Source organism: Cyprinodon variegatus, unplaced genomic scaffold (assembly GCF_000732505.1).
Source record: "Cyprinodon variegatus isolate N-32 unplaced genomic scaffold, C_variegatus-1.0 Scaffold1414, whole genome shotgun sequence".
Taxonomy (NCBI): Eukaryota; Metazoa; Chordata; class Actinopteri; order Cyprinodontiformes; family Cyprinodontidae; genus Cyprinodon; species Cyprinodon variegatus.
In genome coordinates this window covers 4929-28438 of record NW_015151867.1, presented here as the reverse complement: position 1 = coordinate 28438, position 23510 = coordinate 4929, and the positions used below count along the sequence as shown (strand labels likewise).

The window sequence follows — 23510 nt, the reverse complement described above, 5'->3', positions numbered from 1 at the left end:
GATGAGGACAGCACCTTCTCCAAAGCCAATCATTTGTCAAGATGCTCTTCATTAAGGCGAAGGCCCAGCTTCTCCATTCACCACATCGGCCAAACTTTGACGACATCTGCCGAAAGCTCAATTGTCACACCTGTCATCTTTGCTATCCAACTTTGACTTCCTCCTCTAGCAGATAGAAAAAAATCGACAGAAAAGCTTCACCTACTTATAAGGCGCATGGTTCAAAGCGTGGGAAAAATTAGCGGCTTATAGTTCGGAAAATACAATATATATATTCTATATATGGGGCCTCATGCAGCGTCATTTTCATGTTCTTGTCGCAGATTTCTCTTGCTTTCTCCCACTGTGTACTTTTACTAACGCAACACATCAGATTCAACAAATGTTCTAAACTGCAAACGATCGTAAATATTCCACGTTAACCAGTTGCAGTCGACCTGCGTATAAGTGAATGCACATTCCCGAGACACGTAAATGTGCTAAATTACCTTCCATATCCAAGCTTATGTTGACTTACAGCATCATGTGTCCTGACCACCAAAGAACTTATTTCATTTGTGTCTATTCCCAATGTGAGTCTCTCTTTACAGCATAATAACTGACTTCTTAATGGGACAACAGGCTGAACAATAAAGGTTCTATACAAACTCTACATCTGGATTATTTTTGACAAAAACATTTTTGTTCATTTTATGAAGTAACTACAGGTGAACAGGTGAAAATAAAGTAGCGTTACTTGAAAAAATATGACTAATGTAAAAAGTATAATGCATTATAACAATAGCAGAAAAACTTGTTGTTCATAAAGTTACTCAAGAATATATACTTCCAAGCCCTGGTGATTACTGAGTAAGAGATTTTTAATGTAAATGGAAGAATTCGTATGTGTTTTATGAACGAAATAAGAAATCTGTCTGCTTACTATGCCAGTCACTACTGTCACATTTTACACTTTTAAACTTAAAGCACCATTTTGCAGCTTTGTACAAAGTTGGAAAAGGGGGCACTGCCTTACTTCGTGATCCTGAGGTCATTTTGTGGTTAAAGCTGTTTCTTACATTTTGTGCAAGCAATCAGTTAAGAAAAAAAAAAAAAACTGATGTGAGAAATTTTAAATGTTTAGGTTTAGACATAAGATGTTTAAGTTATTGAAAAATGTATGGAGATCTTGTAGCGCAGCTCTTTAAACTGCGGCTGGAATTTTTTTGGGCTCCTTAACTGGTTGAACTGGTTGGCCACCTGGACTGGATCGTCAACTAGAGTGGCTTCCATCTGGGAAGGAAATTTAAACACCCATATGATTTGTGTTGGTTAGTTACCTACTCCTTTCCAAAAAAAGAAAAATCCCAAACAAACAAAAACGGTGAAATTACTTAAAAATGTTCAAAGGTGAGTTGGTACCTTTGAGAGACACAATGAATATAAAACACAAGGCCAGGTCTATCCAACACTTAAGGAGGGGCTTAAAATTAGCAGGAGAAGCAGGTCCTTAATGGAAATATTTCTCAAGAATAAGTTGGCTGTGAGTGTTAATACCGCTCAGCTCCAAGTGATTAGTCTTCTCCCTTAAAGATCTGTTGGGGAAATTACATTTCTTTTTCTAACTTTTTTTCAAACTTCTTTATTATTTTCAAAAAACAATCCCTTTTATTAGTTATAGAAATGGTGGGTAAGATAGCGGGAGAGGAGGGGGACTCTCAAAACTCAATGTGTGTGTTTGGACCTGATAATAGAGCCTGCCGACGACATCCGGCACAAACCCAAAACTTTAATTACTGAGACATCTTCTCTCTTTTTATGTCACTTTGAGTGCATTCGCTCTGCGCTTTATGGCTATTTGCCATGCAAATTATGGCGTCTCGAAACGATTTGTAGCGAATGCTTCTGTAACATCTGAAAAGAGAGAAATATCGAGAAGCTTTATGAGGAAATTAGCAGCTGTGCTGTGCTGCGTATCCTGTGTGCCATGCAGCTCTGCAAGGGTAAGGGTGATCCTATACCATTCTCCTACACATCTATGAATCAGGAAAGAGTAAAGCTGGTTGTAGAGAGATGGCAGGAATAGTTCTGATGACCAGATGTTTCAGTTATAAAGAAAGTCATAACTGCATCTTGGTTTAGATACACAATATGGTTACATTCCAGATCATTCAGATTCTGTTTAATTAAAAAAAAGTTTTGTGCTTTTTCAAGACTTCTTAATATAATATTTCAGAATATTTTATCACTTATAATTACATTTATCAACTATTATGGTGATGTAATTTGTAGTACTGCTGCCTTGGTTCAACTTCGGCCTAGGGGTCTTTCTGCATGGAGTCTGCATGTCTCCCCATACATGTGTGGGTTCTCTCTGGGTACCCCAGCTTCCTTCCATACTTGGGTTCATAGGCATCTCTAAATTACCCTTAGGATTGAGTGTGTGTTTGCATGATCATTTGTAGAGATGCATCCAGTTTTTTCTGATTCGATACCGGCTGAGCATATCAGCCGATTTGGATCCAATTTAACTGTTTCATGAATGAACACATTTTAACACATTGTTAAAAAAAAGGTAAAAAATTAACATACATGTAGTTTATATTATTCATCAATAAATAAGTAGCAAAAAAGAGGAATAAGAGTTCCATGTTAAGTGCATTGGATTTAATTTCCACTATCATTTTGATATTGGATATTAAATCCAATGCACTTAACATGGAACTGTTATTCCTCTTTTTCCACTATCATGCCATTGATTTGATAGTGGATATTAAATGACCAATATCCGATCCAGATATTGGATCTGTAGTTATAAGTCTATGTGCATTTCTGGGGTAGAGTGGCAACCTGGCCAAGGTGTATCCCACCTTTCATAGGCATAGGCATCTGCCCTTGATGGATAAGTGACAGAAAATGAATGGATGGGTATAAAGGTAAGCATGATTTTCTACTGATGTCATTAAATAAGGAAGAAACAATTTCACTTATAAGGGTAAAAATGCTATCAAAAGCTTATGGTCTTGCGTGAAAAAAATTAGTGAAATTCTACTGAATATCCTTAACTCCTAAACCGGTTTGATCTGGAAATCACACAAAAAAGCTATACTGCAGCACAAACTAAGGACAAAAGATCCAAGCAAAACACATCCCAGCCCAATCTTAAAAAAAAAATAATAAAAAAATAGGAACAAATAAGAAATAAATTTTCTGACACATAACCATCTAAATAGTAATTTTTAAGGCTTTAGTACCCAACAGGCTATGGTAAGAGAGAGCAGACAACGTACAAAAAACACAACAACAAAGAGCGCTTAAATGATTACTCGAGAAAGTCACAGAAAAAACAACACATAATGCACTGCAGAACTTATTTGCCTCAGTTATGGTAAGTGGTAAGAGATCAAGCAAAAACAGCATCCTAGAGTGTCAAAAAATATATGTATGTGTGTGTGTATATATAGGGCCGTCTCATATTTGCCAATAAAAAACACTGATGATTTGCTGCTCCAGGACCTGGACAACTAACTTTAATTGATGGAATCATAAATTCTGCTCTTTAACAGAAGGAGAATGTCAAGCCATCACCTTAAGCTCAAGCACACTTGGATAATGCAAAACACCAGCAGCATATTGACCTTTGAATGAAAGCTTTTACCAGACACAAAATTAAGCTTGTTCAAAGGCCCTGTACCTAAATCCTAGAGAAGGAAACCTAAGAGATAACCTGTAATAATCTGAAAGAATTGTGCAAAGAGAAATTGATCAAAGACATTATATGGTCAAACCTTGGGAAAGGTTATATTAGAAGATAGAGTTGTTCTAATGGCAAAAAGCAGCCTTTAACAGCTGAGGCTTTTCTTTTATTCCCTGTGTTTGAATTATGTATATATGAAATAAAAGAAAAATAGGGTGAACAAGTAGAACATTAAGATGAAATTAGCTACTTAAAATAAAAGATTTTAAAAGGAGAATTTCATTATTAGTATTTGGTTCAAGTCGACCTCCTATTTTTTTTTTTCCACAATCTTCTTTTTATTGAACTTTTCTTTGTCTCGGGGAGGCAGTGTGTGCAGGTTGTATGTGGAGAAGGAAGTTGGCAGCTGTATATGACACAATGCAAAGTAGCAGCTAGTATACTGGTATTTTTTTCAACAAATTATGCAACGATTCTTTATGCAATGAAAAGTTGGATGTTACCTAACTTCCCAGGAGGAAGACCCATCTCAAGTCAGTATAACTTGGCTTTCTTCTTAGGCAAAATTTCAAAATCATCTCTTTTTTTTAAACCATCAATATTAAATATTGCATAAACTTTTAACAAGTAGCAAACTACTTTTTACTTACACTAAAAAGCGTAACATAGTTACTGATTAGGTCACGGATCACGTTTATTTCCTGGGAAGTCTGTCCTTGAGTCTGGAAGAGGCAGCAGGAGAAGACAGCGGCCAGTTTTTCACTTGGCATTTCGTTGAGGTGGGAGGACTGCTGAATCCTGAACCGGGAAAGAAAAAGTGCTTAACAAAAAAAACAACACCTGAATGTAAAGATACATCCGTAGACAGCTTAGCACCAGCAGCCTACATCTTTACAGCATAGACAACATTGATTAAAATAAAAGGCTCTGGGCCAAACTCAGCACAGGTGAGTTAGACATTCATGAAGCAGTCTAAAGCAGTCTATATATTAACAGCTAAGAGACAACACGCCATGGGAGGTATCTTAGGGAGAGGTGTGTAAAGTGAGCATCAGTGAAAAAGACATCAAGATAGCAGAGTGTTGGCTTCTTAATCTAATTAAAGGTTGAAGAACAGGTTGGTGGTGCTTAGCTTCAGTGGGACAAGGTCCAGAGAGTGAAGCTGGCCTTCTCTTAAACTTTCTATCCATTGTTCAGATGTTTAGCTAATTTGTGTTGTTTTTTCTATACTATATTCCTGTTTAACACCAGTAAGCTTAACAATAAAGCTAGATTTTCTGTTTATTTAAAGCTATAATATAAAATTTCAGATATTCAAGTCTAGCAACTTAGGGGAATAACATTAAATAATAATAAATAAATAAAAAAACCCATGCTAAGCTATAAACAGAGGCATTCTTTCCAAGGAGTTCTGCAATATGTTTGCTAATTGCAGGCGTTTTAAATAATGTGTCACACAATCTGTTTGAGACGGGAAACATGGGCAAATGGTACAAACAATAAGGAATTTATTCAGCATTTTCAACCCAAGGACAGAGTTTCTTCAACCGTAAACAGCCTTTTCTAATTAAGCTTGCATTTTGAAGAACCTGCCAGCTTACCCATTGTACAGTATTTATAACTATGACTTCGAAACCAAATAAGATTGGCAAAAGGAAAAACTTAACAAAAGATAGATTAAACTAAGCATAGAAAGTATTTTTTTGCAGAAAGGAAGGGACGATACATTAAATAGTAAAGAAAAATAGCAAATCAAAGGTGATTGGGGAGTTGTGGTTCACGTTTAGTCTTTTAAACGTAAGAGGAAGTGACCAATTTGTTTAAAGACAAAACAAGCTTAAAGTTATAAAGTATTAGTTATATTTTGCTTCTAAGGACCAACATCAAAAAAGGCTAATAAGCCAGTTCCCAGACTGTCTGCTGAATTTAGATTGTTCATGCATAGATATGCTGAAAAGGAAAAGGTCTAAAAGCAACAGGAATTGGTAGGAAATCTGCAAAATCTCAAAAGAAAATCTTTGAAAGACATTTATAAGGTTGGAAAACAATAAAAACATGGCCACTTAAAAAACATAAACCTTAATTCATGCTCTTTGTTTGTTACTTTTACCGTACTTGTTCTCCTTATACAAGACTATTGCCAGCCCTGTTAAGCTTTGTACTACCTCTTCAAATGAATTCATATTTACCGAAACATGTTAGAACCATAGAGTGTATATATTTAAGCACATTCATTCAGTCAAACAAATTCCAACACTTTGAGCTGCACCCTTTTGAGTTGCCATTCAAAAAAAGTTCAATAGCGTTAAAAAAAAGAGACAAGGTTAACACAGGCTGGAGAATGCATTTCCATTGGGAAATCATCTTACACTTGTAAGATATGAATGCTGTTTTGATGAATTTCATTTTTAAACTCTCATTTTGTAAAAAAAAAATATCCGAAGCAATTTTGTTTTAGAACTTTTAGCATAAATACACAATAAAATTTATTCAAATCAGGATATGCAAATAATACATGCATAATCATATATAATGTATTTTACATAACCTTTACGTGTCTGAAAGTGCCTGATTTGCATATTTAAAAGCTCTTTCTTTATAATTTTCTTTTCAAGGTGTTAAAATTAAAATGCCTTTCTCCTGACTTGCAGTATACGCACCAGACTAAATGTATCGTGACTTGAGTTTGATCGCACATACCTGTACAGATGCTGGAGCAAGGCATTAAGGGTCGACCTGTAGACTTTTGGCAAACTCTCTATGAAAGTTGAATATTTCTTCACCCTCTGCTTTTCCTCCTTTTCGTCTGCAAAAACCGCACAGAAAACATGTGAAGAAAATTAATAAATGGCTTCATATACTGTATTTAAATATGGATAAATATGGATTCAGTTACCCTAAAGGCACCCTGACACTCACATGGAACAACTTTTGGATTACTAGATGATTACATGGCCCAGTAAGCAACAGTTGCTAAACAGTCTCATGGTCTCAAACATACATCTAAACTAATTTAAGAATGAAAGAAGCACACTATTTTGAAGGATGTGTATGAACGATGTACCAAAAAGCCAGGAATTTCCACTATTTCAGCCAATAAGGGTGGTTGCACAACCTGTAATTTTCTGACAGTTAAAAAAGCGCATCAGGTGTAACTTAAAACATTTGCCCTCGTTTTTAATATTGGTTTTATGTATATATAAAGCCTGTATGCATATATATTATAGAAAAACTGTACCAAATACAAACTAATGCTAATTGTTCTTGACTGAGGTTGTTTCTCTTATGATTTCATGCTGACATAGAGTTGAAATAAAGTCATAAATTAGTTAAAAGCACATTTCTGTATACTGAAAAAGAAAAAAGTCATCTTTTTCAGAAAGCCTGGTATTCTGCTTTTGAGTCTTTCCAAACACTACCTTTCACCTCACATACCCAAAGCTGACACCCAGTATGGATAGAGCTCCTTGGTCAGAAGTGCATCCTCTGTGTGGGATAAGAAGCTCTTCAGGGTGTCCGTTACATCTTCTAGCTTATGTTCCTTCTTCCTCAGCTTCACATTGCGTGCATCACGAGTGAACTCCTCCAGAAGGAGGGACACACGAGCAGGGTCCCCGGGAGTCTGGTAGACCCCCTTCTGGCACAAACCTGGATGAAGAATGTGGTGATTTATTAAGAAAACAGCAGAATACTGATTTTACTTGAACCACCTTATGATGGATTTTAATACTTTACCTGTATATAATGACATTTAAAGTAATATAAGTGTTGGTAGTGTAAGTGTATAAAAGTGTAAGGTATTTTTTTCAGAATCGGAATCAGAAATACTTTAATATTCCCAGAGGGAAATTAATTTTGTTACACGCTCCAGTTACAGTTTTATATAATATATACACACATCCAACTACACAATATAATAAAGATAAAACATAATAATAAAAAGATATAAAATATATACATAAATAGCTCTTCTGTGTATATATATATATATATATATATATATATATATATATGTGTACGTGTATCTATGCATATGTAAAAGCTCAATCCAAATAAAGTTAATATTTGCCTTCAATCAGTGTTGTTTTCATCAACATTAGTTGACAAAATTAATTTGTTATAGCTACTTTTTTTATGACGATAAAGAAAAACCAGACAAATTAAACGTGGATCTTTGACGACGAAAACATGATAGTGATAGGTTTGAGATTTCCTCAATGAGACAAGACTAAATAAAAATTTGTGGGTGGTCGGTCCGATGTTTAAAATTCATCAGTGCTGTGATCTGTTAAGACAAGTTAAGCAGTATCAGCCGTGCTGCTGCGTCCTGTTTGCTCATCCCGTCCACCTGGCATGCAGCGCTGCACATTCTGCATGACCACAGATGAAGTGTGGCAGCAACTGCAGTGATGAAAATAACCCGGAATGGTCCGGTACTGCATGCTCAACTGACAAACTCTCCTCTTCCAGTTTTGCTTGTGCAGAAATGTATCTTTGCACGCACATAGCTCAGAGTCTGCGGTTTATGCTCCACACTGATGGTTTGCTCTCCGCAGTATGGCTCTTCTTGCTCTCGCTACTTAATAAACTATGTGGCTGATCATCCTCTGCCAAGCGTAAAAAATTCCTTTGTCTAACTATCAATATTTTATTTCTTCTTCTCACTATCAAGACTTAATTTTATTTCTTCCAGATCACAAAAGGTGATACTAAAAATTATTTAATTTCTACCAAAAGGAATCCCTAAATTATATCCAAACCATATATTTTTATTGCATACTGTTTATTTTTGGATAAAGAGCCAGTTGAAAAGGTACTTAGATTTTTGAATATTTGTCTCTCATTGTTCTTGTTTCTATCTATTGAAATACAATGTTTCCTTGTATTGTCATTAAAACATTTTCTCTGTTTTCTTTAAATATTTCAACATTTTAGTTAATATATTCATTCAATTTAGGTATGATTGTCATGTACTTACAAGGCAGTTATGTAGGTTCTCTGTGTATTGTTTTTATATCATTACCATGTGAATATAAATCTACTTTGAACCCTGAGCAGTGGTAACAAAGGGGCAAAAATTGTCTAAGAAGAAAAAACAATGTTTTTGTTCTTTGCTTTTTTGGAGCAATGAAGATTTTTTTGATCTGTGTGTAATGCATAATAATTAATAGTAGATTAGGAAGTATTTACTTTTGAATGGAAACCTTATACGTCTAAAACCATTTCTTTATTGCACATTTTGTCAGCTTATATTAACCAATATGATGTGCTGAACTAGATCTGCTATTTTCACAGCTTTTGTGACACACTTTTTGTATAAAGCAGGGCATTAATTCATAAAAAAGTTTATTTGAATTCTTAAATTAAAGTTTTCTTCCCAACAGCTATGATGAAATGCATGACAGCATTGTATCTCCAGTAATAATAGTATCTAGGCAAGAGCTGTCAGTCTGGTAAATATACATATATCATCTTTTATAACTCGAGAACAAGCTTTTATAATAATTATCCAAAATACAGACAAAACAAGTTAACATTTGTGTTATATGGGTTACAAATACTTTTGAAAAGTACTTTTGAAACCTACATATTTTGTAAAGGGCAGTCCCCCATTGAGAGCAAAGTGAATATTAAACTATTCTTTTTTGTTTGTTTCTTTTCTAAAAAAACACAAATAAAATACAAATCGAGGTAATATAATGTCACAACAGTGTCCCAAACAACAATTTAAAAACACGTCCATTGGATGAATCAGCTTCTCAAGAGAAGAAAATGTGATTTATTCATACAGAACTAATTTTTTCAAACCCCAGTTATTTAGGTAAACATGTTGCAACTCACCGTACTGAGTGACAAAAGCAATGCAGCTGTCAACTATAATAGGGACGCCATTTTTGGTCAGTTGCTGGTCACCAAGTGCCCTTCCATCTGTGCCTGCAGCCATCGTGATTGTTGAGTGCCACAGAGCAAAGTCCATCCTGTTGAAGCCGTGGATGTAAAGCGTTCTGTTGGAAAGATATTATGAGCTGAAAGCATGACTAAACATCACCTAATGCTTACATGTTTGGAAAAAGCACTTGTGAATCATTTAAAAAAACAACCGACACGATGAAAAGAATCCAAACACGCTTCTACTAAGCACACATCTATAAACAAAAGCAGGCTTCCCATGAGGTTTGATCAAAAACACACAAACAAATAGCAATTAGCTCCGTTGTGGTGAGGTCTCGTTGCATTATTCTAAAAAGGAGTGAGAATTTTTTGCTGCAGATTGTTGCCATCTTAATCCCCTTCTACTCATCTAAGGCATGTCTTTAAGTACCACAGATGGCTACAGTTCATCAAGTGCATTAGGGATAACTAGACAAATAGTCAAAGCTAACAATGTTGATCTGTGCATATACTGCACTGTTGCTATAGAAATAAATATAACACCAATTTTCCCATTTCCTTTTAAAAACAAACAGTCCTACCTTCCACTTTCCACCAGCAGAAGTACTTGGATCCTGTCCTCACCCTCAGTATGTGTAGAGACAGCTGCAGAAAAAAAGGGTAGCAAAGAAAATGTTTTGACCCTTTTTTGACTTGGCATTACAAGTTGTATGATCAAACTGTTAGATAAACTTGATGGAATAGTTTTGGATGCATGTATACTTTTTTTTTTTTAAATGTACAATAAATACTCAACTGAGGTAAAGTTGACAACAATCAAATATCTAAATTTTTCACACAGCTGTTTTTTTTACTTTAAAGTTGCAAAAGTTCTTAGGTATTTTATCAAATATATTACAGATATAGATGTCACACCAATAAAATGGAAATAAGATAACATCCTTAAAAAGTTTATGTTTATACTAAACTAATATAGAAACGTAGCGGAAAAGCATTGTATTTAATGCACAGAAATGAAAATCAAATAATCTAGGATTCAAACAGAAATAACAACGCAGGGAGAAATAAAAAAAGAAGACACACATTTATTACCATGGTAATATATCTAATATCCTTTATTATAACACCACAAACAGGCTTAATTTAGAAGGCAACTAGACTTTCGCTTTGTTTTTTTGGAAGAGTTTTCGACATCTATCCAGGAATCTTTGTCAATTCTGTTGGCTCATAGCAAAGCAAAATCTAGTTGGAGCGCTCAAGTATTTAAGTAGCATGGGGGACCAACCACCTGCACACATTCCAAATTAGATAATATTCAAATAGCCCCTCTTTGTTCTTCTGGATTATTGTAGCTCTTAGGTTTGCATGGACTCTGTGACTGGTCTTAAGAATCATAATGGGAGGGCTTACTGTACTGTATGTAACTTCTTGGGAATGGGTTCCTTTATTTGTAAATGCGTGGAAGCTGAAACCGCAATCCTTCCCCTCGGTTCAGTGATGGCTTTTCTCTTTTCACAAAGATGGCTTCCTTAATGCCTCTTTCCACTGATCTCTATTTATTCACTGGATTGCTAACGGCCGAAAAAAGCGAATCCACCGGCTGCCATATTGGTACTCCCTCCTCCCACAGAGATTCACAGTAAATATACCTACGTGTTTAGCATTTGACTGCAACAACAATCAGTTTGTCGACCGTGGGAAGATGTTTAACAGGTAATTTCACAGTCAGTTGATGTACTAACCAAGAATCCCATATATATGACGATGTATCGCATAGTATAGTACGTAGTGTAACATTAATCAGGATATCCTGGACTGATTAGAAGATATTGACTGAGTTAGCCATTGACATTGTGTCTAACATTAGATAATAGAAAGTAGAGTAAATAGAAAGTAATTGACTTGTACACTTTTGTTGTGTTTGTTGTATTTCTCATTTGAAAAAGTCGTGCTGAAACTAAAACATTTTTAAAGGCTAAAGCACAGACACAGCATAAAAGCATATGCCATTATTCATGCAAAATTTGCAAATAGGTAATTACTATAGCATTACCAGACATGCACTTGTAATTGAGTCTTGATGTAAAATCTTGAAAATCATATGTAATATGTGATTACCACAACAATGTCATCAATACATGTCTAATAGACACACATCATCAATTTAGGACTTTTGGCACATCAGAATCATTATGCTCCATTAGCAAATTAATTTTGTTGTGATGGATTTGTATAATATGGTATGTTATATGATTTATAGACTTCATTCTGACTATGCGATGTGCCTATTTTTTATTATAAGTTAAACCAATCTATTTATGCTATGAAACACCAAGTATGTGTCGAAGTGATGAATTTATTTTTATTCTAAAAGTCTTAAGCCCCCCTGAAAATGAGAACATCCTTGTTATTTGATGCTGTAGCACTCATATTGTTTACATTGCAACAGGTCTAACTAGGGAGTACCAATATGGCGACCAGTGGCTTCACTTCAACCCTGTACTACCAACGGGCAATGAGCAATCCAGTGAATAAATAGAGATCAGTGCCTCTTTCAAACCTTCTGTCTGTTTGTGGTTGCCATGACCCGAATGACTGAGGATTTTCACGACATGTTTATTATGACACACTGGAAATATATTGAAACACAAATAACCATTTTACTCTTGCATTATAGTAGAAATACTAATATGATTTCAATATGCAAGAGCCCAACCATACACCATGTAATGAATGTTTGAATTGTTCTGTAGAATGAGGCGCCAGCCATTTATGAATAATGACCGCAAAGCGACTACAACAACCTCCCACCAACATATTTACAACTACCTCCCTCTGACCATGCAACTGCACTTAGGATCACTGGCAAAGATAGAAATAAGCCTTCAAATGTCAGAAGATCAGTATGTCTAACTTACACCCGAACACTTTCAATGACCAGCTGTATCTCCACCTTTATTCAGACCTGCAAAAAACCTCTGAAGCCGTATAAGATTCCCAGCTTATAGGGTTTCACTAACAATCCACTCCCCAAGAAATACACCGTCACATGGTTAAATGACCGAAGACATCTATGGTCAGGTAATCCCTTATAGCAACTGGTATCAAAGCATCCTTCACCCTGCAGTTTGCTTTGTGGGTACACTCGCTCTTGAATAATGCAATCAACCTGGGCTTACACCCTTTCCATCCCTTTCCACCTAAACCACCTAGGGATTAATGCCAGGATCCCGTTTGTGGTGTTCAGCTCAAAATTCAATACTATCAACCCAAACATCCTCCACCAGAAATGGACCAACATTGTTGTGTTTGCCTTTCACCCATCAGTGGATCACCAACTCTCCAACTGACAAGAACCAGAGATAAGTTTGAGGAAGATCTTTTTTATCTTGAGAACAATTAGCACCAGCAGCCCCCATGGGTATGTTGTCTTCCCATTCTTCTCCCTTTACACAAATGACTACACCTCAGTTGACTTGTCTCTGTAATCCCTGAAGTGTGCATATGACATTGCTGTCATTGGTTTGATCTAGGATGATGAGTCTGCATACAGACAGAATGGTACATTGGGCAGTCCACTAATAAGGTCAGAATTGCATGGTGGTAAACCAGCTTAAACCATTGAGATAATGGAGTTCTTGAAAACTTTCCCCACCCAGCCTCCCCTCATCATCCTCAACAACTCTACTGGGGATTACCTATAGGGACCATCTTTTCTTGGGACCTGAGCTGGTTCTCACGCATAGATACTCTTCAGTAGAAAGCCCAGAAGAGACTGTATTTCTTGTGTTTGCTGAAGCAGTTAAACCTTCCACGGGAGCTTCTGTTAAATACCTTTAATCTACAATGGCATTATTTAGTCTGAACTTCTCTCCATCAAGGCATTGGATAGTTATAGAATAAAAAAGGAACCACTAACATTTCCACAGACCACACGTATCCTAGACACAAGCTGTTTAGGCTGTTATTCCTTAGGTGTCCACTATAGAACACAGTTTGCAAAAATAAGCCGCCACAGAGACTGTTTCTTACTAAAGGCTGATGAGTACACAGAACACCCTTTTAGTCCGAGTATCACAGCCTTCTTTTTTTATTACTAAAAGAAAAAAAAAATCCTTGTTTTTATTTCCTCTAAAGTTGATATCATCATACCTAATGCTTGAACGCTGTGAGCATTCAGCAGTCAAATTCTTGGGTTAAACACACATTCATGCCCAACACAGCGGATTCTGAAATGTGAACTGTAGGTCCAGAAGACTGTTGGAATAATACATATGCAATATGCCAGAAGTCTTATCATTTCATAATCTTATAGCCTTGTTTATATGAAAAAAATACATATCTAAACAGACATACTGGAATAGCTTTGAGAGAGTTGAAAAGAACAAAAACTGAAATCCTATTTTTACTCGAGCAGTTATTTTCATGTCAACAATTTGAAAATAGTAGATCAAATATAAATTTCCAGCCAAATCTGGATCCATAAAAAAAGGCTGTAGACTTGTTCTATGTATATCCAAGAAAATATCTCGAGGGTTGTACACTAAAATAAAAAAATCTATTTTAGGTGTGATAAATACATGCTCCCAACTCTAATGGTACTGTTACAAGGTAAGCAATAATATACTTTTGCACTAGCAAACAGGAATTTTAATATTTGTGGTCCCCGTCTGACACTTAAGCTTGTTAAAACTGAATAAAACAAAGGGAAATGTAAGAGAAACAAAGGCTGATAAATGCAGAGTAAAATGTTAAGTGCATTCTATTGGATTTAAAGATTTCCTTTTTCTACTGGGACATATAAATTCTTCCTTTCTGCCACCTTCATCCTTTGCAGATTTTAACGAGTGGGAATCGGGGCACAAAGAGAGTGTTATTTTCAATTTTCACAATAAAAACATACAAATGCAAATAGATTGCTTTGTTGGTGATATTCAACTCATCAGTAAATAGAGAAAGTTAATGGCATTCTTCATCTACACAATCAGTCTTTTGAAATCGGAATAAGGGAGCATGATACAGAGGAACGGTGCTGAGGGACTCTAAAGCACAGCCGTAATCTCTTCGGGGGCTTCAAACAGCTGCTTGGATCACGGCAACAATCGCACACCTCAGAGAGAAAACAGAAAAAAGGGAGACGAGGCTCTGCTCAAATCTCCTAGCAACAACATCTGGCACTTTCATCACTCTCAAGCACTGATTGTGCTCCAGTAATGGATAGAAAGATGAAAAACACAGAGAAAACGACACAGGACTTCATCTCAGCAAACCGCCAATTTCATGAGACTGATTACTGGCTTAATAACTACCTTTAACCTGTATTTAAATCAATTCAAAGATACGTTAACAAAATGCTTAATTACCTATACAGATTAAGCATTTGCATGTATGGGGAGGGGGGTGCTCTTTATCTTGGCTAAAAAAGTGATATGCAGCACATTATAAAAAAATACATACTAGCTATATTTTGATTTAACAGTAGGGAAGGCGATTGTCTCAAGTTGATTGACAAGTCTTTAGTATATGCCAGTTGATGTTGATCCAGAAAGAAAAAAAAAACAATCACACAAAGTCTGTCTTCTTACTTGTTTTTATATTTTTTTCTGGCACATTTTCAATGGCACTATGTTTTATTTTGATCCAAGTAAAGAGAAAAGAAAGCCAAAAATTTAAGGGATTGACTTGAGAGAAGTTTATTAGCAGCGTTATCAGGTAAAATGGAAAACACTTGTCATAGCTGTTTGAACAGACACGCAGCAATCCTAATTCATCCAACAAGAAGCTCAACTGAAATGTGTTTGTTTCTTAATCTGTTTGTGTGATAAGTCTGCAGCCTTGTTCTCACCAAAGAATATATTTTATGCATGTTCTTATGACCAAATTATAAATGTTCAAAGCTGTTTTTTCCCTTTACCCTAAAGTTTTTTTTTTTTTTTTTACTCTAGGAACAAATGATTCTGACAAGCAGATGTTTTTTATACCCTAAATTGATAAAAAAAAAAAAAAAAAAAAAACATAGTTTAGTTTTTTTTAAACAGTTTTTTGGTTGTTTTTTTTTTTTTTATCCTGTTATTTTGATTTCTCTTGTTAACATAGTTATTTTGAATAGAAAAAATCTCACCAATGATTTTGGGAACAACACTCAATTGTTTGTTTCCTGGAGGTTTTTTTTTTTCCACTTCCACAAAACAAACATTTATCATATATTCATTTTCTCTATGCAAATCCACAACAATTGTCAGGATTCTTTTGTCCTCTTCATCTACCACATAGTTTAATACCATTTGAGGAAAATGAAACCTTCCCAGTAGGTAAATCTTTACCTATTATTTTTTTCATTCACTGAGGTAGGTCAAAAAAACCAAAACGCCCGCCCTATCCACTAGATCCCTCAATCACTGTATAGAGTGGGGACTATTTAATGGACTTTATAGAGAACTCAGTTAACTGACAGTTCTGACACATGATCAGTATTTTTTGCTTCTCGTTGGTCACGTCACTCCGCCTCCACTGTGCGGTGCCTGAGCTATCTTTGTTATTAGTCAGCCTATGGCCATAATGCTTTGTGAGAAGAGCTCTCCGCACAATGCATTCTGGGATATATCTGCTCATCTATTGACCATGGATGATCGCTACTTTTAAGGTGCATTGTGGGAAATTTGGAGCCAACTACTTTTTCATCCACTATATATAGTGCCCTATATAGTGATTAGGGTGGACGTTCAGATACCACCATGGACTGATGGCACTGGTAATCATGGAAGTAGAGAGGAGCAGGATAGCATGTGTATGATAAGTGAAAGGAATAAAGGTACCATGACATTCTTCTTTTGGAATGTTGTTTTTCACCAGGTATAGCAGGGTTTATTTCTTGTTAATTATTCTTCTTTTGTCTGATAAAAATATATCAGATTCCCCCTAAATAGGTAAAGTGATAGTCAAAATCATTCTGAATATTGTGTTCTATTTGGGTTTCACCTGGTTACTCCTATGCATCAATCTATGTACTCTTGGAGTAACTAACTTTTAAAAGACTGATGGATGTCAAAGTCTTTTAGCCTTTTAGCCAAATTCAAAGTGTAAGACAGGGTTTCTTTTAAGTTATTTTGTGATTTTACAAGTCAGGTTGGAATTGGTATTGGGTGTGGATGTTGAAATTAATCTAAACTTTCTAAAATTATAAATGAAACAATTAAACAGGGTAAAGCTGGAGAGGTTTTATTTAGGAGGGTTACTCTTTCAACTAGGGGCAAGATGGTTTTGATGAATTGGTAACACTTTACAACAATTTATAAATGGATAAGTATCAATTTATATGATAATCAGTTAAAAAATGCATGTTAACCATTTATGGAAAGAAAAATAGACAATATTGCCCTGCAATGTTAGTTTAGTTCTAACCCCTAACATCAGTCAACTTAAGACTTGAACCAAGCCTTTATTTTTAATTGAGCTTTCCCTGTCAAGTTGGACTTAGGCTTACCCTGGCTTTATATCTTAATAAATTATCCTTCGACTTATTATAAATGGTTTGGATGTAATTTATAAATGAAATTTACCATTGCCAAAGTACTTCTTAATCTATAATAAATGGTCTCTTTACATTTATAAATGATAGTGAGGATTTATTATTATAAATAAAGTGTAACCAGTTACTTTTTTACTTATACATGAATAAGAATTTGCCTAAAACTTTTAGTATTTACATAGTTTATTTATATCGTGTAAAACTTTATTTGAAGAACTAAAATGTAATTAAAAATCTAAACCATAAATAATATGTATGGAAGATTACATATACTAAGTGTAAATTTGTTTACATTCCTCTGAACATAATAAATTGACTCAGAAATATCTAATCCTATACATAATTAATTCATGATATCTGATATAGCTGGATGCCACATAACAATGATCAGAGCATGTATAACCAGTAAACCAGTGATGGATGCTGTAGTGGAGCATGTAAGAAACACTCAGTGACTTTAATTGAAAACTGGGTTTATTTAATCCCTCAGTGCTACACAGGGGCACCTTTTATGTGGTGGTGTCACTATAGAGAAAATAACAGCTAATCCCATGTCATAGACCATGAATCCTGAAGCTATATTTTTTCAGCGCTACAAAAACCAACATTCTCGTGACAAACCACAGTCCCCTTCTGGCTCCAAGGGCTCTCCGGCTGTGACAAATATGGTTTGTGAAAGCCAGGAATAAAAATGAACACCGCTGCAGTTCTTTATCCCGCCCCAGGTGAGAAGATGGGGCGGCACTTTGCGTGATTTGATCCATGCTGAGCTGTAAGTAGATTAAAAAGATCTATTGATTCTCCCCTCCTTCTGTTCGCGCTTCACGCTGGTGCAATCAATTGAAATGTTCCAAAATCTTCATCATCTGCCAAAAGCTTGTGTGAACTTTAGAGCCTTCCATGGTGAAGAGTAGACATAACTCATGTTCAGTAGATTTTTGAACAAACTACACAGATGAAACCAGTTCAAGTCAACACAAATCTATCCAAAAAGGAGAAAGCTTAAAAATGTATTCCTCACAGGTGCAATGCTTAATATTTACCTTTACTTACCTCCTTTTTTGAAAAGCAGATTTGCTGATATACAAATCAGCATTTGACACTTCTTCACTTTCATCTCTTTGCTAAAAATCAACATTATTCCTTTACAGTTACGTTTTATAATGTGGGATGGAGAAATCCCATATAGGGCAGCTTATAGAAATTGTATCTAAAATGTTTTTTTCCCCAATTCAAAATAAATAAAAGGGCTTCTATCTGTACGTTGATCTCCAAGTTGTCTTGATAACTACTGTATCAGTCAAGCAAACCACAGATCTTGTGTGTTTGAAAGACCACTAAGAAAAAAGTCACTGTTAGAAGAAACCCTCAAAAGTCCCTCGATCGAAACTTGGGGGGAAAACTTGCAGCACACTTCACTCTAAATACCAAATCAACACTAAAAAACATGGTTGGAGGCAATCTCATAAAGCTTTATTAAGCTAGACTGTGGCATGAAGTCATTTTTAAGCAAGAAAAATAGACCACACAGAACTAAAACGGAATTCAGATCGAGGCACATTGTGGCATCTTTATGCATTTAAAGTGCACCCGAACCCCCTACTGGCTTTAACGTGTATTCATGTCTGACATCAATGGTCGATATACTATACGCAAACATTTAATCTGCTTCCTGGTCAATTTTGAGCAGTTAAAATGCTGCTTAAGCATACTATATAATATGGCTGATTCTTTTCATAATTCCTTTAAACAGAACACAGCTCAATGTTCTACAGCATTTTGTACCAAATTTATTTATTTTGCACTGCACTGAATCTTTCCATATCAATGCCTTTTACAATAGAAACCTTATATGTCTAAAACCATTTCTTTATTGTACATTTGGGTGGCTTGTCTGTCTGCTATATTAACTAATATGATGTGTTGAACTAGACCTGCTACTTTCACAGCTTTTGTGACACACTTTTTCATAAATTAAGGCATTAATTCATAAAAAAGTTTATTTGAATTCTACAAATCAATGTTTTTCGGCCCAACAGTAATGATGAACTGCACGGCAGCATTCTATAACCAGCAATTGTAGTATCTAGGCAAGACCTGTCAGTCTGGTAAAGAAGGTAGTTCTTCTTCTAAATTGTAAAGGCTACCTTTTCTTTGCAACATACAACTGACTAAAACTAGACTAAATCCTTTTAAATTTTTAGTGAACAAAAACGTACTAAAACTATCACATATCTTAATGACTAAAATGTGACTAAAACTAATAATAGTTAAAACAACACTGCATCCCAAATAAGAACGCTGCTGAAGTTCTGTGTCTGGTTACGGTGGAGCTCAAATGTTGAGTTTTTGACCAAGGATCACGTTTTGTTGTTTTGTGGCGTTACTACTACAATATTCAATCGCTAAAAAGAAAAGACACTTAATGGTAAAACCCCAGCTCTAAAAAAATAAAACAGAAAACAGTAAGATGCTTACTAAGCTCTTGCAGTTGTTTGAGACGAAGGACTTCCTCATCTGCCTCCTCTTCTCCAGAGCTGAAGTGCAGTGTGGAGCCCTCTAGCATGAACCAGCCCATCCTCCAGTGATAGAGGTCGTGACCTTCTTTGTATTGGAGTCTTCCAATTAGTTCACTGTCTTTTCGCACCAATCCCTCAACCTTGGATGGAACAATGCACTGTGGAGAACATGTGTTGATGAAAACAGGGACAAAAAACAAACAAACTACACTTTCTAATAAGCTGTAAAGTAATTGCAAACGTATAAAATGTATTAATTTCAGATAGCAAAAGAATTTGTGCTGTGTTCTCTGACTTTAAACGGACACTTTAACATATTCTACAGTGAGAGGCATATATAGCTATAGTGCAACACGTCTCTCTACAAGGGACTAAGTTGTCTAAGACTGGAAAGATAAGAAAGGCAATAAGGTGCATGTTTATACAGGGGCTTATTAAAAGATTCCTTCAGCATGCGGGGGAAGATGGCAAAATTACTTGTCTTACTGAAAGAGGCATTGCTATGTGAATAAAAAAAAAAGGCAAATTCACACAACTTATTGGCTTAAACTTTAGGTGGAAAACAAACTTATAGGAAAAGGATGGAAATGTGTGCTTCGTGTGGGTGTGCTCTGCTCAAACGGTGTCACCTTTGTCAGCGCCAGGATCCAGTCGTGCTGTGTATCCTGCGTCTCGGCTCCAACAGTCAAGGCTCGCTCTGTTCGCAGGTATAGCTCAATGGTAAACACAGCCCTGCTGGAGTCACAGAGGTCAACTTTTAGAGGCTTTGGATGTAAAAATGTGTTCATATACAGCAACACCTATCGACTATCCAAACATTAATTAACTAACATTGAATACAGAACAAAGATAGATGCCCTGCATTTTATTTGGTAGTGTTTCAGAGCATTTTCACTGCAGAATTTTTTGAATTTGCTTGTTAAAAAAGAGGGATAAAAAATGGGGGATGTTCTTTCTGATTTGCTGGTAGTCTGCAAAAGCTTCAGAAGCAGGGAATCTGTTGTGGTAAAGACTAAGGCATATACTGGTATAAAAAAAAAAAAAAAAGAAAAGTTGGGGATTATGACAGATTATGACCTTACACAAAAATGGACTTCAACCTAAAATGACTGATTGAGCAAATATTTATCATGGAAGAAACACAGAAAGCTTTTCGAAAAATGGAGCTGATAAAAGGTCTTAAGACCTGAAGCAGTTGCATTAAGCTGTGTTAACACTGTTCTTCAACACAGGAAAAGGGGAAAAACAACTGTTGGAGGACGCTAAAGAGACCTAAGAGTTGTGGGGAGAGGGTGATAACACTAAAGGCTGAATTATACTTCGAAACTAGGTCGTCTTCGTATGTGTTGCAGTGAACAAAAAGACTTCACCGCCCCCTCCACATACACTCTGCTGTAACATTCCCAAATTGTAACTGACCGCAGACAGGCCGGCTTGTATTGTTTTTATGACCACAATTCCAGAAAACGACTCGTGAAGTTGGACCAGCTAGAACGAACGGGGTGCGCTAGAAGAGGTGCGCGAGAATCCTGGGGCCCTTTTTCCACCTGGATCCCCGCTCTTTTTGGCCCTCATGTCCCTCCATTGTGGCACAAACTCGCCCCCACTTCATCACCACCTCGTCCGTAACTAGACCCACAGCTAGTTCCTGATTCTCCTGAGCATAAAAATGTCTGTGACACACTGCTGTGGGGAGAATAACCTTTAATCTACCAGAAAAGAAAAACAAATAAAAAAACATGTGAATATAAAGCCAGAGCTGCAAAAAAAATAATAAGGGTTGGTCTGCCAAGACTGTCCTACGTTTGGTTACATATCTGCAAAGATCCTCAATCATCCAGGTCATGGTGAAGCTTGAAATAAAATAATAATAATAGTATTTTATTTATTATACAATTATGCACTACGTAATGCTGGCTATTCGCAGACAGTGTGAGACAAACACATATAAATTCAAGAGGATTAATATTTTTCAAAGAATCTCTATATTCCTTGAGAAAAAAAAGAAAAGTCAAAGCTAGAAAAAGGATTTTAAATCTTAAAACTGTTTAAAGTTAGTCAATGTTTACTTTTTTAAAAAGTTAATCCATCAGCATGAACATGTCTTGGAAGATTCAATCATGTATTTTCAAAATCTATTTAAAAGGAAATAAAAGAGAGAAAAAAAAAACACTCAAAGCTGTTGAGCCACAGTCCCCAAAAAGAAATAGCCACCATTATTTGGTCTTTTCACATTCTTGTGTGTTGCCTCCACTCTAAAATACCTCTGCTTCTGTCTATCAAGGAAAGTGTCACAGGTCAGAGTATCACTAACTTTAATGGCCAACAAACAGGATTCCAAGCGGTCTTTACATTTCAGCTGCGGCGCCTCTAAATGTTGCAGCGACGGGAGTTCAAGGCGAAGTGTCGCATGGGGTCAAGGCAACAACGAGTCACTTTCTTCTCACAGGTGTCAGGGGAATAGGCACAACATGGGTGTTTGCCCTCACATGCCCCCCCTCCCCACCAACACTACCTTCTTCTCGTTTCCAGCTCCCCACGCCTCCTCCTGCCTCTGAACTGGCAGGTGTGCAGGCGCTTGTTAGTGGAGGTCCCACAGGGAGAGAAAGGATGAGTACATTGTTGTGCTTGGCAAATGCTATGGTAAAGAAAGAACACGAAGGATGAGAGATGAACACTAAATAATGTAAGTCCCAGGGGATGGTATTGGATGGGGAATACGTGCAAGGGAAGGGGGAGAGAGAATAAGCTGAAGAGCAGAGGAATGTGAGCAGGGAGCCAAAGTCAGTCAAGGCCGCTTTCATGTGTCTGCCTGCTTTTCGAAAGAATTTTTTTTCTTAGTACTGAGCTAAGTGGCTCTAATTGTGTATATTTCTTTCAATCATATTTGACTTTAAACCATCAAACCAAATGTTAAAATCAGAACTTCTGTCTGTCCTTAAATTACATCTCAATTATACGTTTGACATGGTAACTAAGTTGTAGAAGCATTTTTAAATGAACTGTTTTTTTGAAACAAAATGCTGCTAACCTGCAAAAAAAAAAAAAAGAAAAAAAAAGAAGCAGTACCTTGAATAGTGATGATCTAATTAAGGCATGATATCAAGACGTCTCTTTGACACAAAAAAGTAATGATCCTTAATGATCTTAAGTACTGCATTGGTGTCCCATTCAAGGCAATTATAAAAGGTATGTGAAATCCAGAAAAAAACTCAGTTCCCACTGTCCAAATTTGTCAGATTTCAACAGCCTCACCTTCAGATACCTACTTAATACCCTGTGCAATAACCTGTTTACATTAAACACTCTGTGCAATAATTATATATATATATATATATTAGGGGTGGAACGGTTCACAAAATCCAAGGTTCGGTTCAATTCACGGTTTCGTGGTCACGGTTTTCGGTTTGGTTCGATTCAGTATGTGTTGATTGTTACACCGAAATCCCATAAAAATTTATGAAATTATTGAAAAAATCCCCCCAAAAATAATGGATTGTAATTATTTTAAATGCTCCGCGGAAACCCTGGATCATTTCCGTATGTTTTGCTGCTTTGAATTAAATCATCTCGCGCATGATCTCTACCATCTCCAAGGGACTCAGAGGGGAGCGGACGGGAGCCACAGTGGAGGCTGTAGGCTTTGCTTTGTGCAGGTGGTCTGGAGCGCAGCGGGACGAAGCGGAGCGGACCGCTGATGGAGTATGTGGGATTTCGGGGTTAGCATGACATGTTGGTCGTGTTGCTGTTAGCATAAACAAAACGTGTTGCACAATGCTTGCACACTGTTGCACTTTTATCCACAACTTTCTTTCCGCAGTCATCGTAGGTCACTGAATGCAAAGCGCTCCCATACAGCAGACCTATAAAGTGCTGCTGGCTCGTCTTCCAACTC

General features: G+C 36.3%; 1 protein-coding gene across 1 annotated transcript in view; it reads right to left on the bottom strand.

Moving 5' to 3' along the window:
• The window catches only part of LOC107103289 (arf-GAP with Rho-GAP domain, ANK repeat and PH domain-containing protein 2-like), a gene marked incomplete at its 5' end in the record, with an annotated part of 61361 nt that overhangs the window by 33737 nt on the left and 4114 nt on the right, over window positions 1-23510 (bottom strand). Inside the window, 7 exons of the mRNA XM_015402938.1 lie at window positions 4327-4474; window positions 6377-6482; window positions 7112-7324; window positions 9518-9681; window positions 10150-10213; window positions 19575-19773; window positions 20245-20347. Of these exons, the coding sequence (XP_015258424.1) occupies window positions 4327-4474; window positions 6377-6482; window positions 7112-7324; window positions 9518-9681; window positions 10150-10213; window positions 19575-19773; window positions 20245-20347 (997 nt within the window). The remainder of the gene's footprint in view (window positions 1-4326; window positions 4475-6376; window positions 6483-7111; window positions 7325-9517; window positions 9682-10149; window positions 10214-19574; window positions 19774-20244; window positions 20348-23510) is intronic.